Source organism: Phyllostomus hastatus, unplaced genomic scaffold, assembly GCF_019186645.2.
Source record: "Phyllostomus hastatus isolate PE091 unplaced genomic scaffold, TTU_PhHast_1.1 phas_scaffold_46, whole genome shotgun sequence".
NCBI classification, from domain to species: domain Eukaryota; kingdom Metazoa; phylum Chordata; class Mammalia; order Chiroptera; family Phyllostomidae; genus Phyllostomus; species Phyllostomus hastatus.
Genome location: NW_025334032.1, coordinates 16,598,983 through 16,614,273, shown reverse-complemented (window position 1 = coordinate 16,614,273; position 15,291 = coordinate 16,598,983). Strand labels below are relative to the sequence as shown.

The 15,291-nt window shown below is 42.5% G+C and overlaps 1 protein-coding gene across 2 annotated transcripts in view; it reads left to right on the top strand.

Annotated features, from left to right (window-relative positions):
- Positions 1-15,291, top strand: part of CARS2 (cysteinyl-tRNA synthetase 2, mitochondrial) — a 51,429-nt gene that overhangs the window by 5,571 nt on the left and 30,567 nt on the right. For both annotated transcript variants that reach the window (XM_045821469.1, XM_045821470.1), the window contains exons 3-5: positions 2,995-3,112; positions 11,672-11,743; positions 11,869-11,974. In XM_045821469.1, coding sequence (XP_045677425.1) covers positions 2,995-3,112; positions 11,672-11,743; positions 11,869-11,974 — 296 coding nt within the window. The remainder of the gene's footprint in view (positions 1-2,994; positions 3,113-11,671; positions 11,744-11,868; positions 11,975-15,291) is intronic.

The following is a 15,291-nucleotide window of genomic DNA, read 5'->3' as shown; positions in this document are numbered from 1 at the left end:
ATCTGACTTATTTCACTTAGCATGATATTTTCAAGATCCACCCATGTTGTCACAACTGGCCATATTTCATCTTTTCTGATAGCTGAGTAGTATTCCATTTTAAATATATATGTAGCACATCTTCTTTATCTGATTATCTATCAATGGACATTTCAACTATTGGTTGTTCCCATGTTCTGGTCACCGTGGGTGCTACTGCAGTGACTGTAGAGATACATGTATCTATGAATAAATGTTTTCAAATTTTTTGGATAGACATTCAGAAGAAGGATTGCTGGATCATATGGTAACTCTATTCTCAATTTTTAAAAAAGATTTTATTTATTTATTTCTAGAGAGAGAGGAAGGGAGGAAAGAATGAGAGGGAGAGAAACATCAATGTATGGTTGCCTTTCACATGCCCCCTACTGGGGCCCAGGCATATGCCCTGATTGGGAATCAAACCGGTGACCCTTTGGTTCACAGGCCAGCACTCAATCCACTGACCCATGCCAGCCAGGGCTATTCTTAATTTTTTTAAAAAATATTTTATTTATTTTTAGGCAGAGGGGAAGGAGGGAGAAAGAGAGGGTGAGAAACATCAATGTGTGGTTACCTCTTTTGCACCTTTTACTGGGGACCTGACCCACAACTCAGGCATGTGCCCTGACTGGGAATAGAACCAGCAGTCCTTTGGTTTGCAGGCTGGCACTCAGTCCACTGAGCCACACCAACCAGGGCTCTATAATTTTTGAAGAACTTCCATGCTGTTTTCCAAAGTGGTTGTACCAATTTACATTCCTGCTAGCAATGTGTATGGAGGGTTCCTTTTTCTCCACAACCTCTCCAACACTTATTGTTATGTGTTGATAATAGCTATTCTAACAGATGTGTTGTGGTATCTCATTGTGGTTTTGATTTGTACTTCCTTAATAGCTAGTGAAGTTGAGTATCTTTTCATATACTTGTTGGCCATTTATATGTCTTTTTGGGAGAAGTGTCTGTTTGGGTTCTCTGCCTACTTTTTAATTGGATTGGTTGCTTTTTTGTTGTTGAGTTGTAGGAGTTCTTCATATATTTTGGATATTAACCCCTTATCAGAGGTGTTGTTTGCAAATGTCATCTCCCGTTTGGTTGATTGCCTTTTTGTGGATAATGGTTTCATTTGTTGTGCAGAAGTTTTTAGTTTGACATGGTTCCATTCATTTATTTTTGCTTTTACTTCCCTTGCCTTTGGGGTTAAATTAATAAAATTCCCTCTAAGTTCAAGGACCATAAGTTTGGTACCAATGCTTTCTTCTATGTATTTTATTATTTCCGGTCTTATATTTAGCTCTTTGTTTCATTTTGAGTTAATTTTTGTATGAAGAGTCTTTCTTTTACCATTGTATGTTTTTGGCTTCTTCATCAAAAATTATTTGCTCACGTACATGTAGGCTTATCTCTGGGCTCTCATTTCTGTTCCATTGGTCTTATGTCTGTTCTTCATGGCAGTGCTCTTACTATCTCCAAATTACAAATGGGGATACTGCAATGCAGAGGGCTAACAGAACCAGCCGCGGGTCCCACGAGGGGAGTTAATGAACCGGGCAGGTGGGCTGAGTTCGAATTCTCTGCCCCCTCCACTGTGCAGCCTCATGTGATTCCTGCGGAGTGGCCCTTGGAGGAGCGGCCCCCACTGCAGTGTCTCAGGGCCTTGAGGGCCTTGAGCTCCTCTGGGCCAAGCCTGTGACTTCACTTTTGTTTTCACTATTTTATGTCAGCTATTTTCAACCTTTTTCATCTCATGCCACACATAAGCTAGTTACTAAAATTCTGCGGCACACCAAAAAAAATTTTTTTTGGCCGATCTGACAAAAAAATAGGTGTAATTTTGATTCATTCACACCAGATGGCTATTGTTGTGTTGGCTGTTGTAATTTTTTTAATTTGACAATCTAAGGGAAAAGCGGTCAGTGCCCCTGACTAAATAGTCAGGTATTACATGTTTTAAACATTCTTATGGCACACTGGTTGAAAATCGCTGTTTTAGGTACTTGTTAACTTTTTCTCTTAAATCTTATGTCTTGTAGAGTCTTTTCTTTCTCATACTGAATGAAGGTAATAATAGCTTGTGCTTGTTGGAATTTGTGCTGCTTTAAGACTATGCATAACAGCCCTATGGGTAGTTGAATTTTGCCCAATTTACAATATAATAAGCAGTCCAAGGCTTCAAAAGGTTGAATATCTTAGCAAGAGTTTTGGAGATAGTTTTGGCACTAGAATGGAGGGCTTTGGACTCCGCTATGTTTGGGGTGAGTGAGTGTGGGAGGTTTAAGGGATACAATTACGGGGCTCATTTTCAAGGGAAAATGATTTTTTGAACTCAAATTTAGAGGGGCCACGTGGACAGAGAGTTGAGCATTAGATTAAATTTTAACTTTGGTTTTATGAGAAACTAGCTTCTTGAGATTTTGAATGGATCATAATGGATTTTGAAAGTTCAGTTTTACAAGTTTGAGTTTCCCCAGTATAGTCTACCAATAAGCTGGTGTTTTAATAGTCTATAATAGTGTGTACATTTCTTAGTAATCTTATACAGGTTTAATAGGATTGTGTTTGTTTAGACTAGTAAGTATTTATTATTTACTTCTCTTTTGTCATAGTAAAAATTATAGTTATTGGAGAGCATGAAGAATGGTAAATGTTCTCAGCATTTTAACTACCTAGTGAGATTGTATTATGAATAAAATTTTATACAATTAAATAGATGTAAAGTCACTTGAACAACAGCTCTTAAATAAAAAATGCTAGCATGTATCCTGAAATTGAGGCAGTACCTGTGTCAATTTCTTGTGAGAACCAGTGGGGACCAGTCAGTAAAGTCTTTTCTTTTTTCTAGCTGCACTTGAACTGTCGATTATATCCCGTATGTGAAGTTAGGCAGCAGCATGCTGAAATGTAATGCACTCATTTTTAAGTATCACCATGATGACTCAGTGTATTAAAAGCATCCTAACATTTTTTTTCTTTCAGTTCATATGTTAGATTTGATATAATTCGAAGGATCCTAACCAGGGTTTTTGGATGCAACATCATCATGGTGATGGGAATTACAGATGTGGATGATAAGATCATTAAAAGGGCCAATGAAGTAAGTATTGAAGATTGTATCAATTGATAGCTTGATTGATGAGTGTTCTGACCTCTGCGTGACGGTTTTTCTTATTTGTATTGCACAAGTACTTTTCCCAACTTACTGTCCACGCATGTCCCAATGAGTATACTCTGATAGGTAATAGAGGGATCTTTTTGTCCTGGTAAAGGAAGTTCAGGTCTATTTGATTTTGGTCTCTGAAGCCTATAATGAATTGCTTCATTCTGTGGGGGCCTCCTGACTTCTCAGCTCCCAAGGTACAGAGGGAAGTCAAAAGGCCACTTTTGGGCTAGGAAAATTTCCCTCACATGAGGCTTAATGTTGTCATTTGTTAAGTGAACAGCGCACTTCTCTGTATTTCATGTGACATTTAAGGTAAGTTTTGGCTGGGGAATTCTAATGAGGGATTAAGTTAACAGGTATATGGATAATTAAACTTTTAAAAGTCTACTCTCAAAGTTTCACCTCTTCTGCTTTTCATAATTGGCAACTTTAACAATTATCTCTAAAGAGCTATAAATAGTTGTTAACTTATCTAATTTACTGGAAAAAACTACATTGAGTTCCTCGCATTACTGTAATTTTACAAAATGTATGTACATATATAGTTTTTTTTTTAGAAAACCAGTTTATGCTTTGGATTGTTTTACAGTTTGTTTTTTATACTTACTGTATTTGAGAGTTTGTTCATGTCTTTAAATAGTCTTGAACATTTTAAAATAGTCTTATAACATTCCATCACATGGACATATCATAATTTACCAGCTTTGTTTTTGGGACTCTTAACTTACTTTCATATTCTCCTATTTTCTCTCAAATTTATTTTGTAGAAGACATGTTTTCCTATTTTCTACTGACTTGTCTTTTGAGTAACTAGATAGCATTCCACAGTGGGTGGCTACTTAGCAATTTCTCCACATCTCCCATCATCAGCTATTTGTGTTGTTTCTAGCTGTTAAAAATGGTGCTGTGATGAATGTGTTTTTTTGTTTCATAAATACTTTCCAAGTGGAACCACTAGGTTCAAGGATGAGTAGTTTGTTTGATAAGTTTTATCACGTTTCCTAAGACTGGATCATTTTAGAGAGGTGGGATGTCCCATTTCTATTTTGTTTGGGCAGTTTACTCATTATATCACGTTCCTTGTAGTACACTCAATTTCCATTTTCAGAACTGACCCTGAGCATGCATTGGACATCTGGGGTCAAACTTGTGCCTGGCTTTGGCAAAGAGAAGTATGGAAGGCAGTTCCTGTTCTTCTGGAGCTTGTGTTCAGTGAGGCAGAAGGACCTACAGACAGATGCTCTGAGTGTGACATAGTTTATTTTATAAGTCCTGATATAGGGATGTAGAGAAGATCACCCAGCTATCCTGGAGTTCAGAAATGACTTCCTTGAGGAGGGTAGCCCATATAGGATCTTAAGCATTAGGAAGGGAGCAACACATGAAGAACAAGAATAATAAGGACATTTCTAGGTAGAGGGAAGGGTGTGAAGAAAGGCAGAGCAGGGGCGTGAAGGAGTGTGTTCTGTCTGGGAACCAATTAAGCCATTGTTTTGGGGACATTTGGGCGGCCTACAGGTGATGCTGGAAAGCTAGTGGCGCATCTTGGGCTTGGATGGTATGTTGAGGACTTGGGTATCCTTCTGGAGGCTCTCAGGATATTCTAGCACAGGATCTGTTTGGTCCACTGGAAAGGGTTCACTCTGGTGGTGGGGAGGACAGGACTGGAGATGGGGCCACTGGGAAGGGTCAGTGGGAACCATGCACAGAGAGAGGTCATGTCTCAGAGAGCAGACTTTGAGAGGAGAGCAAGTGTGGGTTTGAGGTACCTGAAGAAATTCAAACCATCCTGGATGTAAAAATCAGAAGTTCACTGAGCTCAGGGCTATGGTATAATAAGAATATATATTTGGTCTTTGTCCGTGGTTCCTGGCACAGAGTTCCTAATACTATGAAATTTCTGGAGTAATGGAGGTCTTCTGAAGGTTAATGAGATGATTGGCGTCTGGGGGCCCTGGATGGGGTCCCATCCAGTCAGGGTGGAGGCTGGTGCCAGAAAGTCTAAGCCATGAGTAGAGCTGGAAACTCACTCCTACCCTCATTCCTCTACCCCCACCTCCAGGGAGGGGAACGTGAGTGGCCTGAGATGGATCAACTCGATCTTCAAGGGCCAATGATTTAATCAACTCTCCTAAGTAATGAAGTCTCCATAAAACCCCAGAGGACAGGGCTTTGGGAGCTTCAGGGCTGGTGAACACAGGGAGGTGCAGGGCTGGGTTGGCGTGTCCTGAGAGGGTTTGGGAGCCTCGCCCCTTCCCCATACCTTGCCCTATGCATCTTGTCCATCTGGGTATCTTGAGTTGTGTCTTTTATAATAAACTGGTGGTAGTGAGTGCTTTCCTGAGTTGTGTGACTCATTCTATCAACCCCCTCAATTTTTAGTCATTGGGTAGAAATACAAGTGGGCTGGGGACCACCATTCATAGCTGGTGTCTGAAGCAGGGGCAGTCTTTTGGGACTGATCCTTTAATTTGCAGGGCCTGTGCTAACTCCAGGAGTTGGTTTTAGGAAAACAGCAAATTGCACGACACCCCGCTAGACTCGGAGAACCAGAGAAGCGGTGCCGTTGGAAAAGACACCAAATCTCTGGTGTCAGAAAGAAGGCATTGCAGGGCTAGAAGTGAAGACTGGGCAGTGCCAGCATTTTGGGTTTGTCACCCCATCTCTGGTTCTCTATAACAGTTTGGTTGAAGCTTTCATCAACATTCATTTCTGTCTCTGCCCCATGTCCAAATCCCACACCTGTGTTTCGTGTCCCTGGGGACATGTGTCTACCCTGGTCCAACCACTTAAGACCCTGGAGGTGAGGTTGTGACATATTGACATGGCACAGGAGTGGGTGAGGGGCCAGTCTGGAAGGGAAGCTGGCGGTGGGAAGCAAGAGAGCCTGCTCTGTGTCTGCGATAGCTGACCTCACAGCACCCTGCCAGTGGCCGTGCATTAGCACCCCGACGCAGGAAGAGACAATGGTCTGCGGTTGAAGTTGACCTCCCTGGCTAGATTTGGGATGGAAATGACAGAAAGAAATTAGTGATCTCTGGTGGAGTGAGGGAATGAGCAGTTTGAAGTAACACCACAGCAGAGGTGGTATTTGGAAATGCTGGTCTGTTAAGAAGGAAGGTGAGCAGGTCAGTGTTTCACCTGTCATCGCACTCAGCTGGAACCTGAGATAGTGCAGATGTGCCCTTGCCCTTGGCACATTGGGGTCTGCTGAGAATCTTCAAGATCAGAGGCACAGATGTCAACCTGAAAGTTGTGGGAGCACGGCTGGTGGGAAGCTGGAGACTGGTCAGGTTCTGGGAGGGGCCCCATGGCAAAGAACACAGGTGGTGGGAGACAGGGACAGGAACTGGGGGGATGTGCTGGGAGGGGTCAGGCAGGACTGTGAGTGGTCCCCAGAGTGGTGAAGAGCCAGGAGCCCAGGGAGGGGCAGGTTTTGGGAAAGAGGGGACAGCAGGGAGCAGTAAATACAGCGAGAATGATGAGCTATTTAGAGGATTTCACAGATACAAGCAGGAGGCATTGATTGTTATTTTAAATTTTTTTCTATAGCCCTAGCTGAGAAAAAATCTCTAAGAGAGGAAATCTCTTAGAGATAGCCCTGACTGGTGTGACTCAGTGGATTGAGCACTACCCTGCCAGCCAAAGGGTCATTGGTTCAATTCCTAGTCAGGGCACATGCCTGTGTTGAGGGCCAGGTGCCCAGTAGGGGTCGCTTGAGAGGCAACCACACATTGATGTTTCCCTTTCTCCCTCCCCCTCTCAAAAGAATAATAAATAAATAAAATCTTTTTTAAAAGTTTTTATAATACTCAGAATATGAAAATTTGGTAAGATTGGTTTAAATATCCTAAATATAAAGAGTGCTTAATTTTTGACACCTGAAAATTTTTATGCTTATTACATGACAAGGTGCTAATATGGCATTGAATAGGTTTTCTTGTCCTCAAAATAGTATCTTTAAGATTGTAAACCATGTATCTGAAATCACATAGCTATAAAAACACCTGTTTTTTTTTAGTATCTAGCAAACAGGCCATTTTTATTATCTAATGCAAGCTGTTTTAATGATGGTGATATCCTTCATGCCATCTGCTCCAATGCTTGCTTTTAAAATATTTTAAACTATGATACTACACTTTTCCTAATCACTCCCTTGACTTTAATTTTGGGCACAATTTTATAGTTTGCCAGGAATAAAAACTGCTAGAGGATTTTGGGGATAAAAATTAAGAGGCATGGTGTATTTGCACAGTTACATTTTGTATTAAGAAAAATCTTAATCAATATGTCAAAGTGATTCGAGCCAAAGTTATTCTTTTTGTGCTTCAAAACACTGGCCTACATTGCCCTTCTTTCCTGGAGGCGGGCTGGACACTCCGTCTGAGAGCTGAGGGTCCATCCAGCCAGGGAGAGAGCTGACCCGGAATGGTGTCTGGTGGCAGGGGAACACCGGACAATGATCCGGATGAACAAGGACGAGGACTCCATTGTAGCACCTACGTTCTCCTATAACTTTCCAGGAAAGTGAAAGAGAACAGCTGTGATCAGCTGCTTAAAAATAAAGTTTAAAAGTTTTACTTTTGGCCCTGGCTGGCATAGCTCAGTGGATTGAGTGTGGGCTGCGAACCAAAGCATCGCAGGTTCGATTCCCAGTCAGGGCATATGCCTGGGTTGCAGGCCACGGCCCCCAGCAACCACACATTGATGTTTCTCTCTCTCTCTCTCTTTCTCCCTCCCTTCCCTCTCTAAAAAAAAATAAATAAAATCTTTTTAAAAAGTTTTACTTTTAGAATAGATGGTATCCCTCGTCCAATTCATTGTCACCCACAAACATTTCTGAACCCTGTCCTCCAGGGTTGTGCCATGTGAGCTAGAAAAGCCACCTGTGTTACTTGTTCAGGCAGTGTTGTACTCGATAAGTCACTTAACAGTGTGTGTGTGTGTGTGTGTGTGTGTGTCCATGTTATTCCCCCTTTTTAGAACTAGACAGATTGATTCTAAAGTTCAGATGGGATAGCAAAATATAAGAATAGCCAGGAAAAGCCTGTCAAGGAAGAGTATTAAAAAGGGGGTAGTCCTACCAAATATTAAAACGTATTTTAAAAGCTATAGACAATTTTTTGTTTTCACATATTCTTTCCTTTTTTGGGGAACAGCTTTATTGAGGTAGAGTGGACCCACAATCAATTGTATACAGTGCACACAAGGTGTGCAGCATGCTAACAGTTGCACACCTGTGAGTCTATCACCAATGTTGAGGTGGTCAACATCTCCATCCATCGCCCCCGACAGTTTCCGCTATCCCTTCCACCCCTCCCTCCTGCCCTCCCTGCCACCCTGTCCCTGAGCATTTGCCAATCTGCTTTCTGTCTCTGCGAAGATTGTGAAATTAAATGTTCTTGTACAGATAGATACATGAATAGACAGATAATGGAACACACCAGAAAGTCCAGAAATAGATAAATAATGGAAATTTGTTGTATAATAAAGATGATATTTCAGATCAGTGGGGAACAGATGAATTATTCAGTAAAAAGTGTTGACAGACAGTTGGGGCAGCCATCTGCAGAACAAAGTCAACCGAAGTTGGACGTGTGCCTCACAGCCACACTCAAGGCGGATCAGAGATTGAATGTAGAAGAAATGAAACCACAAATTACTAAAAGAACTTGGGGGCACTTTTACAGCCTCATATTGGAGAAGGCTTTCCTAAGTTTGTTTGTAAATCCAGAAGCCATTTGTAGGAAAATGTTGAGAAATATAAAAGATTGTTAAATATTAAAATAAAATTTCTACATGCCATAAAATAACCATAAAGTTTAAAGATGGAAAAAAATTGAAATTCACATCAGAGATAAAAGGTTAGTTTCTTTTATATAAAACTACTTTCTACAAATCAGTAAGAAAAGACCTACAATTCAGTAGAAACATGTAGTAGACCTACAATTCAGTAGAAACATAATTATAAATCATTTAATACAAGTAGTTTGTAAACATGTGAGATGTTCAAGCTCACTCAAAATAAGGGAAGTACAAATTATGATAAAATTACAATGAGAAAGCATTTTTTTAGCTTTTGTGTTGATAAAATCTGGAGGTCTGCTGTTACCACGCAGGTTCGGGCGTGGGAAACGGACACCTGCGTGCACTGCGGGCCAGGTTCAGGTTGGTGCACCCTCCGCAGAAGGCAGTTGGCAGCAGTTAGCAAACACCTTCTGTGGTTTCCACCTAGGCCTGTAGCTCAGACATGGATTTGCCCCTGTGGGAAGTGATGTGTGTGTGGTCGTGCGTGTCTCAGTAAGAGACGGGCGAGTAATTGAAGAGGACTGGTGAGTAAATAGTTTGTGAAAATCTGGGATGGAGCCTTTGCAAGGAAGGTGGTGGCTCCTTGTGCTCTGTGTGGACGGGGCTGGAACATCATTGCTAGAGAGGGAAGCCAGGTGTAGGCCAAGTGTGGAAGATGCTACATTTCAAGGAGAGAATGCAAATATGTGTATGACCATGGTCTTGCTCTCAAGACCACCAAAAACTGGTGGCAGTGTTTGCTTTCTGGGAGGGAGGGCAGTCCTGGGCACTCTTATGTCATTCACATTCCCTGGGAGTGAGTTTCCTATGCAGAAAACAAAACTACAGATAATTAAACATGAGCTGACCATTAGGTCCGAAACTGCACAGTAGTTGAAGCTTCTAAAGTGAAAAATAACACTGAATGCTACAAAGCTGCGCCACAGGAAAAGGACCAATACGTGCTGGTCACCAGCTGTGTCTGGGTGGTAGGTGTTTTATCTCTTCAATAGCGATATTAATGTGGTTTTTTTTCCCTATTCATAGTGTTGACTTTCTCTTTGCACTGTGAATCCTCATAGCAATCTAAGGGTCATTAGCTGGGATTATCTTCATGTTGCCAAGAAGGCCTAAGGCACAGAGGTTTAGTGTCGCCGAAGACCACGCAGCCAAAAAGACACTGAGGCAGCAGCACTTGGTTCACCAGATTTCTTTCTTCAGTACATGTTCATTGGCCCCAGTGTCTGGGATGATTGCTACTTCAGGACCCTGAGCTAGGAAGGTGGTGGTTTCAAGGTGTTGTTTCACTTGAGAAAGTTTCTAATGTTCTGGAGCAGAAATTTCTTCGTCATAACATGGGAGCTGTATTTCTCAAGGTTGGGGAGGAGCAGGGAAGAGGAGGACCCAGCATGAAGCAGATGCTGCAGATGCTGGTTGAGTTCCAGTGGCTCACAGGTCACTTCACAGGCTCAACAATTAGGAAGTTGGGCTTAGTCTCATAACTTCACAGTCTGTCGTACTTCTGTCCTGGGAGGGTTTTTCCACTGGAAAGTAAGGAATACTTTTGTAAGCCTAGTTTTGGTGCCAGCCCCCTCTAGGTCTGGGGCAGCAGGTACGTGCCCCCATATATGCTGTGTTCAGAATTCGACATCTGTTCGTGACAGGGTATTGCCCATCCCCAGGAGTCCAGCCATGGCCCTGTGGGATTGAGCACCCATCATAATCACTATATTCATGTGCTGTATGGCTTTTCAATATTTCTTAAAGATTTCCTCTTTCATGTATTTTTGACTTACTTACTTTTGCCTCCTGAGGAGTAAGTTATAGAATGGGAACTCAAGTTTCTGGTTATTATGTACAATAGATTGATCTGGCCTGCCCCTATTCTAGAAAAACTGGTTTGTTTGAAAACCATTTTTTTAAATGTATTGATTTTATACAGAGAGGAAGTGAGAGAGAGAAACATCGATTTGTTGTTCTACTTATTTATGCATTCATTGTTTGATTCCTGTATGTACTTTGACTGGGGATCGAACCTGCAACTTGGCATATTGGGATGATCCTCTAACCAACTGAGCTACCCGGCCAGAGTTAAAAGAGAGGCTTTTTATATGACTTAGGTTTTGTTTTGAGATATATAATGGAAATCATGACATCATTTATTTCTTTTTTCTCTCTAACCAGAAAACAGGGTCAACAAAACCTTTTGACTAGTAGCTAGTCTACTAGTAGCTAAGCTACTAGAACAAGTTGGCTACCTAAAATTAAATGTCCTTTATGTGTGTGTGGCAGGGGAGGGGGCTCCAGGCATCTTGTTTTAAAAGTTTAATCTTTATTGTGTTTTTTTCCCATTACCATTTAGTCCCCTTGTACCCCCTCGCCCCCAGCAATCACCACACTGTTGTCCATGTCCATGAGTCCTTTTTCCTTTTTGCTCAGTCCCTCCATCCCCTAAGCTCCCCCACTGACCCTCCAGCTGTCATCCTGCTCTCCATCTATGAGTGTATCCCCATTTTCCTTGTTAGTTCAGTTTGCTCATTGGATTCCACTAAATGCCCTTTTCTGTGAGCAGTTGTGCCAAACTGAGGCCAAGCCACGACAAGGCCACTTGGCCCAGCCCTCCTGCATGGGAACTGGTGGTGCCTCCGGGTGATTCTGTTGTGAATACTCCAGATTTCCTAATAGGCTCACCTAATCTTTTTGCAGATGAAGATATCACCTGCTTCTCTGGCCAATCTTTATGAAGAAGATTTTAAACAAGATATGGCAGCCTTGAAGGTAAAGTAAGGTGTTGTTGATTCTTCTTACCATGAAGAAAAGAAGCTTGAACAATGGAAGCCAGTTGTGGCTGAGTTACCCTTTTGAGCTTTGGAAACAGTCATCTCTGTTGTTCTTTCTTTCAGGTTCTTCCACCCACAGTGTACTTGAGGGTAACTGAAAATATTCCTCAGATCATTTCTTTCATTGAAGGAATAATTGCTAATGGGCATGCGTATTCAACAGCAAAAGGTGGGGATTATGTTATAAATGCTGGTTTTAGGTAATACTGATAGGACTTTGAAAAACTGGATGTGCATTTCTGAGTTGCTGGAATATGCCAAATGTTTTACTGTCACTCTCGATGTAATTCCTACAGTGAAAATGTTGTGAGGTTTCCCTGCGGTTATTGTCTTTGCAAAAAACAGCTGCATCAATTCATTTAAAAATTATTCACCACAGTCATGGAAAGAGATGACCATTGGGAGAGCTAGTCTAGATAAGGCAAATGTGGCATAAGCCTAACAGTTGCTGGCTCTAGGTGGTAGGTGTGCGGGTATTCTTTGGGTCTTCTTTCAACTCTGTTTACAGTTTTTCATAACTAAAGCTGAGGACAATGGCAGTGCCTCTAAAGGCTCATTCTTGTTGAAGCCTGGCCCCCACCCCATCAGTCGTCTCCTTGGGTGGGCCTGCTCTTTTCCATGGACCAGTGAAAGAAAGCTGTGGGCATCCTGACACCTGAGGCACTTGACACTTCCCTGAATAAAAGACATCACCATTATCAGACCTGAGACGGCGGGCAGTTCCCTAACAGCATCCCTTGTCCTCCGCATCTTCACACTTACCCTGCTGTTTCCCGCCTTCCCACGTCTTGATTTAATTCAGTTCCTGCTGCATGTGGCTGTGTTCCTTTCAGCTCCTTAAGACAGTCTCCACTTTGTTCCCTTCATTGTGGACTTGCCGAAGAGGCTGACCAGGCCAGTTGTCTTCTGGACTGGCGTGATCACTTCCTTTTGGTAGAGCTTAGCTGGTTTAGGAGCTGCTGACATATTTGGTGGCCTAAGGGAAATTCTGGCATCCTGGCGTTTTGCTGCCTCCCCAGTGAGGCATGGTTTTCAGCCGAACCTCCTGCTTTCCAGTCATTTTTCCCAAATCTGAATCCTGGCTGTCCCGTAAACTCTGACCAAAGCTTTCTCTCTCCCAGGAAGTTTTCTTTACTGCCCGTAGCTGAAAGTGAACTTCACCCTCTCAGCTTTGAGATCTGAACAGCACAGGATGGATAACAGCCTCAGCTTGCTGTTAATATATCATATTTTCTCAGTGCCTGGACCAGAAAAACCTTTCGCTCTTAGCGAATAACCCATTAGAGTACCTAGCCCAGGGCTGGGAGTGTTCAGGTACTACAATGCATGTTGCAAGGTAGTAACGAAGTACAAAGCATAAAAATGGAGACAGTGTATGGGGATTATTGTAGTGTAAGCACCTGTCTTTCACAGTCCTACCTGAGTGCATAGGATACATGTGAGGGGCCCCCTGGTCCCTGGAAACGTATGTTGCCTTTCTCAGTAGTCCATGCTTACCGAAGGACTTGCGATCTGTTACTTTCTCATATTTGCTATATTTAGATTTTGTTTCTAAGAAAAATTTGTTTTAAAGGGCTTAAGTGACTGAACTGGAATTGGCTCCAGAAATACAGGAATTATTTTCCTGCTGTCATGTAACTTGAAATAAGACACAGAACCCAGGTAAACTGACTCGTGTTCATGAGCAGCTTAGAGATTCTCATCCAAACATGCTTTAGGAATAAATGCTGTTTCTGACTGTGCTTTACTGTAAATTTTTAATAATGATAAATATAATTAAAGTAAACTTAATTTACTGAAACTCTATTAATTTGGACTTTGTGACAGTTTCACAAGGCTTGGTCGTAATTTGATCTTTGAACTATTTGTGGAGAAACAATTCCTTCAGCAAATTGACACCAAAGTGATATGTTTCGCCATAAACAAAGGTACAGGGAAACTCTTCCATTAAAGGGAGTAGTTTCTTTCTCTTTTAAAGCATTTTCAAGTGTTGTTTACATTCTAACTTATCCCAGAGTACTTCTCCCATTTTCACCAGTTTGTCTCAGCTTGTAATAAGCCCTGAGTGCAGAGGAAGGACTCTGAGGGGAGGAGGCAAAACTGGGTCACCTGGGGTCTCAGTATCCAAGCAGCCACTGCAGCTGGGGGCCAGACTGTCTTCCTGCCACAGCTCCAGCTATGACACCACCTTCCCTGTGCTGCCTCTGTATACGTTATAGTTAAAAGTAGAAAGGGCTGGCTACTGCTGCCTCTGTGGTGACCTCGTGGTGAAGGTCATCTTGCACCCTCGGTCAAAAAACGTGGACCATATGCATTTCAGTGAAAGAACAGCCACAGGAACGCTTGAGTGTGGAGATGTCTGTAACCTAAGTAAAAAGGAGTCTTGGAGGATATCCAGTTAGGAAAGGGTTTCTTTGTTGATTGGTGTGTAACGTGAAGCCCAGAGCTGAATGCAGCCAATGATAACACCCACTTTTCCTTTTTCTTGTTAAAAAGAATTGCCTCAACATCTGACACAGAACTTACCCTTGTGTTATCACTTCTACATCCGGACATTCATGTTGTGTCCAGTTGCATGCTTTTAAAACAGAGTGCTCCTAGTGTTACTTTTTATTTTAAAATAGAGTAAAGGGTGACATATGAAGGCCAGATGTCATATTTGATGTTTAAATTCTAATTACTTTTAGCTATTAAGCTTATATATAAGCTTACTATATGCTGATATTTAAGAGTGAGAAATGGGACTTCCAGCCAAGATGGAGGTGTAGGTAGACACACCATGCCTCCTTGTACAACCAAAATAAAATCAGCAACAATTTAGAAACAAGATAACAACCAGATCTGAAAGAAAATTGAACTGTATGGAAGTTGGACAACCAAGGAGTTAAAATATACACATTCATCCAGACCGGTAGGAGGGATGGAGATGAGCAGCCAGGTGGAGAGGGGTCACAGCACAAAAAGTGGTGGCACCAGAAGCGTAACATATCCCAGGCGCATAAGGCATCCGGAGTGCAAGACTGCAGCGGGTGGACCCTGGGTGCACAGGTGGCTGGCAGACCCAGCAAGGTGGCGACTGTGAAGCGAGGCACTGTGCACAAGGTGCCTGGGTGTCCGAGCCACATTTGCGCACAGATAAACCAGGCGAAATTGGGCAGTGAGACAGACAGAGCAACCCAGGGTCCCAGCTCGGGGAATAGAACCTTGGGAGATTGACTGAAAACACCTGTGGGGGTTGAGGTGCAGGGAGAAACTCCCAGTGTCACAGGAAAGGTCGTTGGAGAGACCCCAGGTCCTAGAACGGACACAACCCACCCACATGGGAATTAGAAAGGCCCAGTTAACTTGGAGGAAGCAGTGGAAGGGATTGAAGTCTGATGGAGAGTAGAGCAAGTGCCATTGTTTCCTCTCAGACCCTGCTCCCACATACAATGTCACAATCCAGCTACTGGGTTGCCCTGCCCTGGAGAACACCTAAGGCTCCAC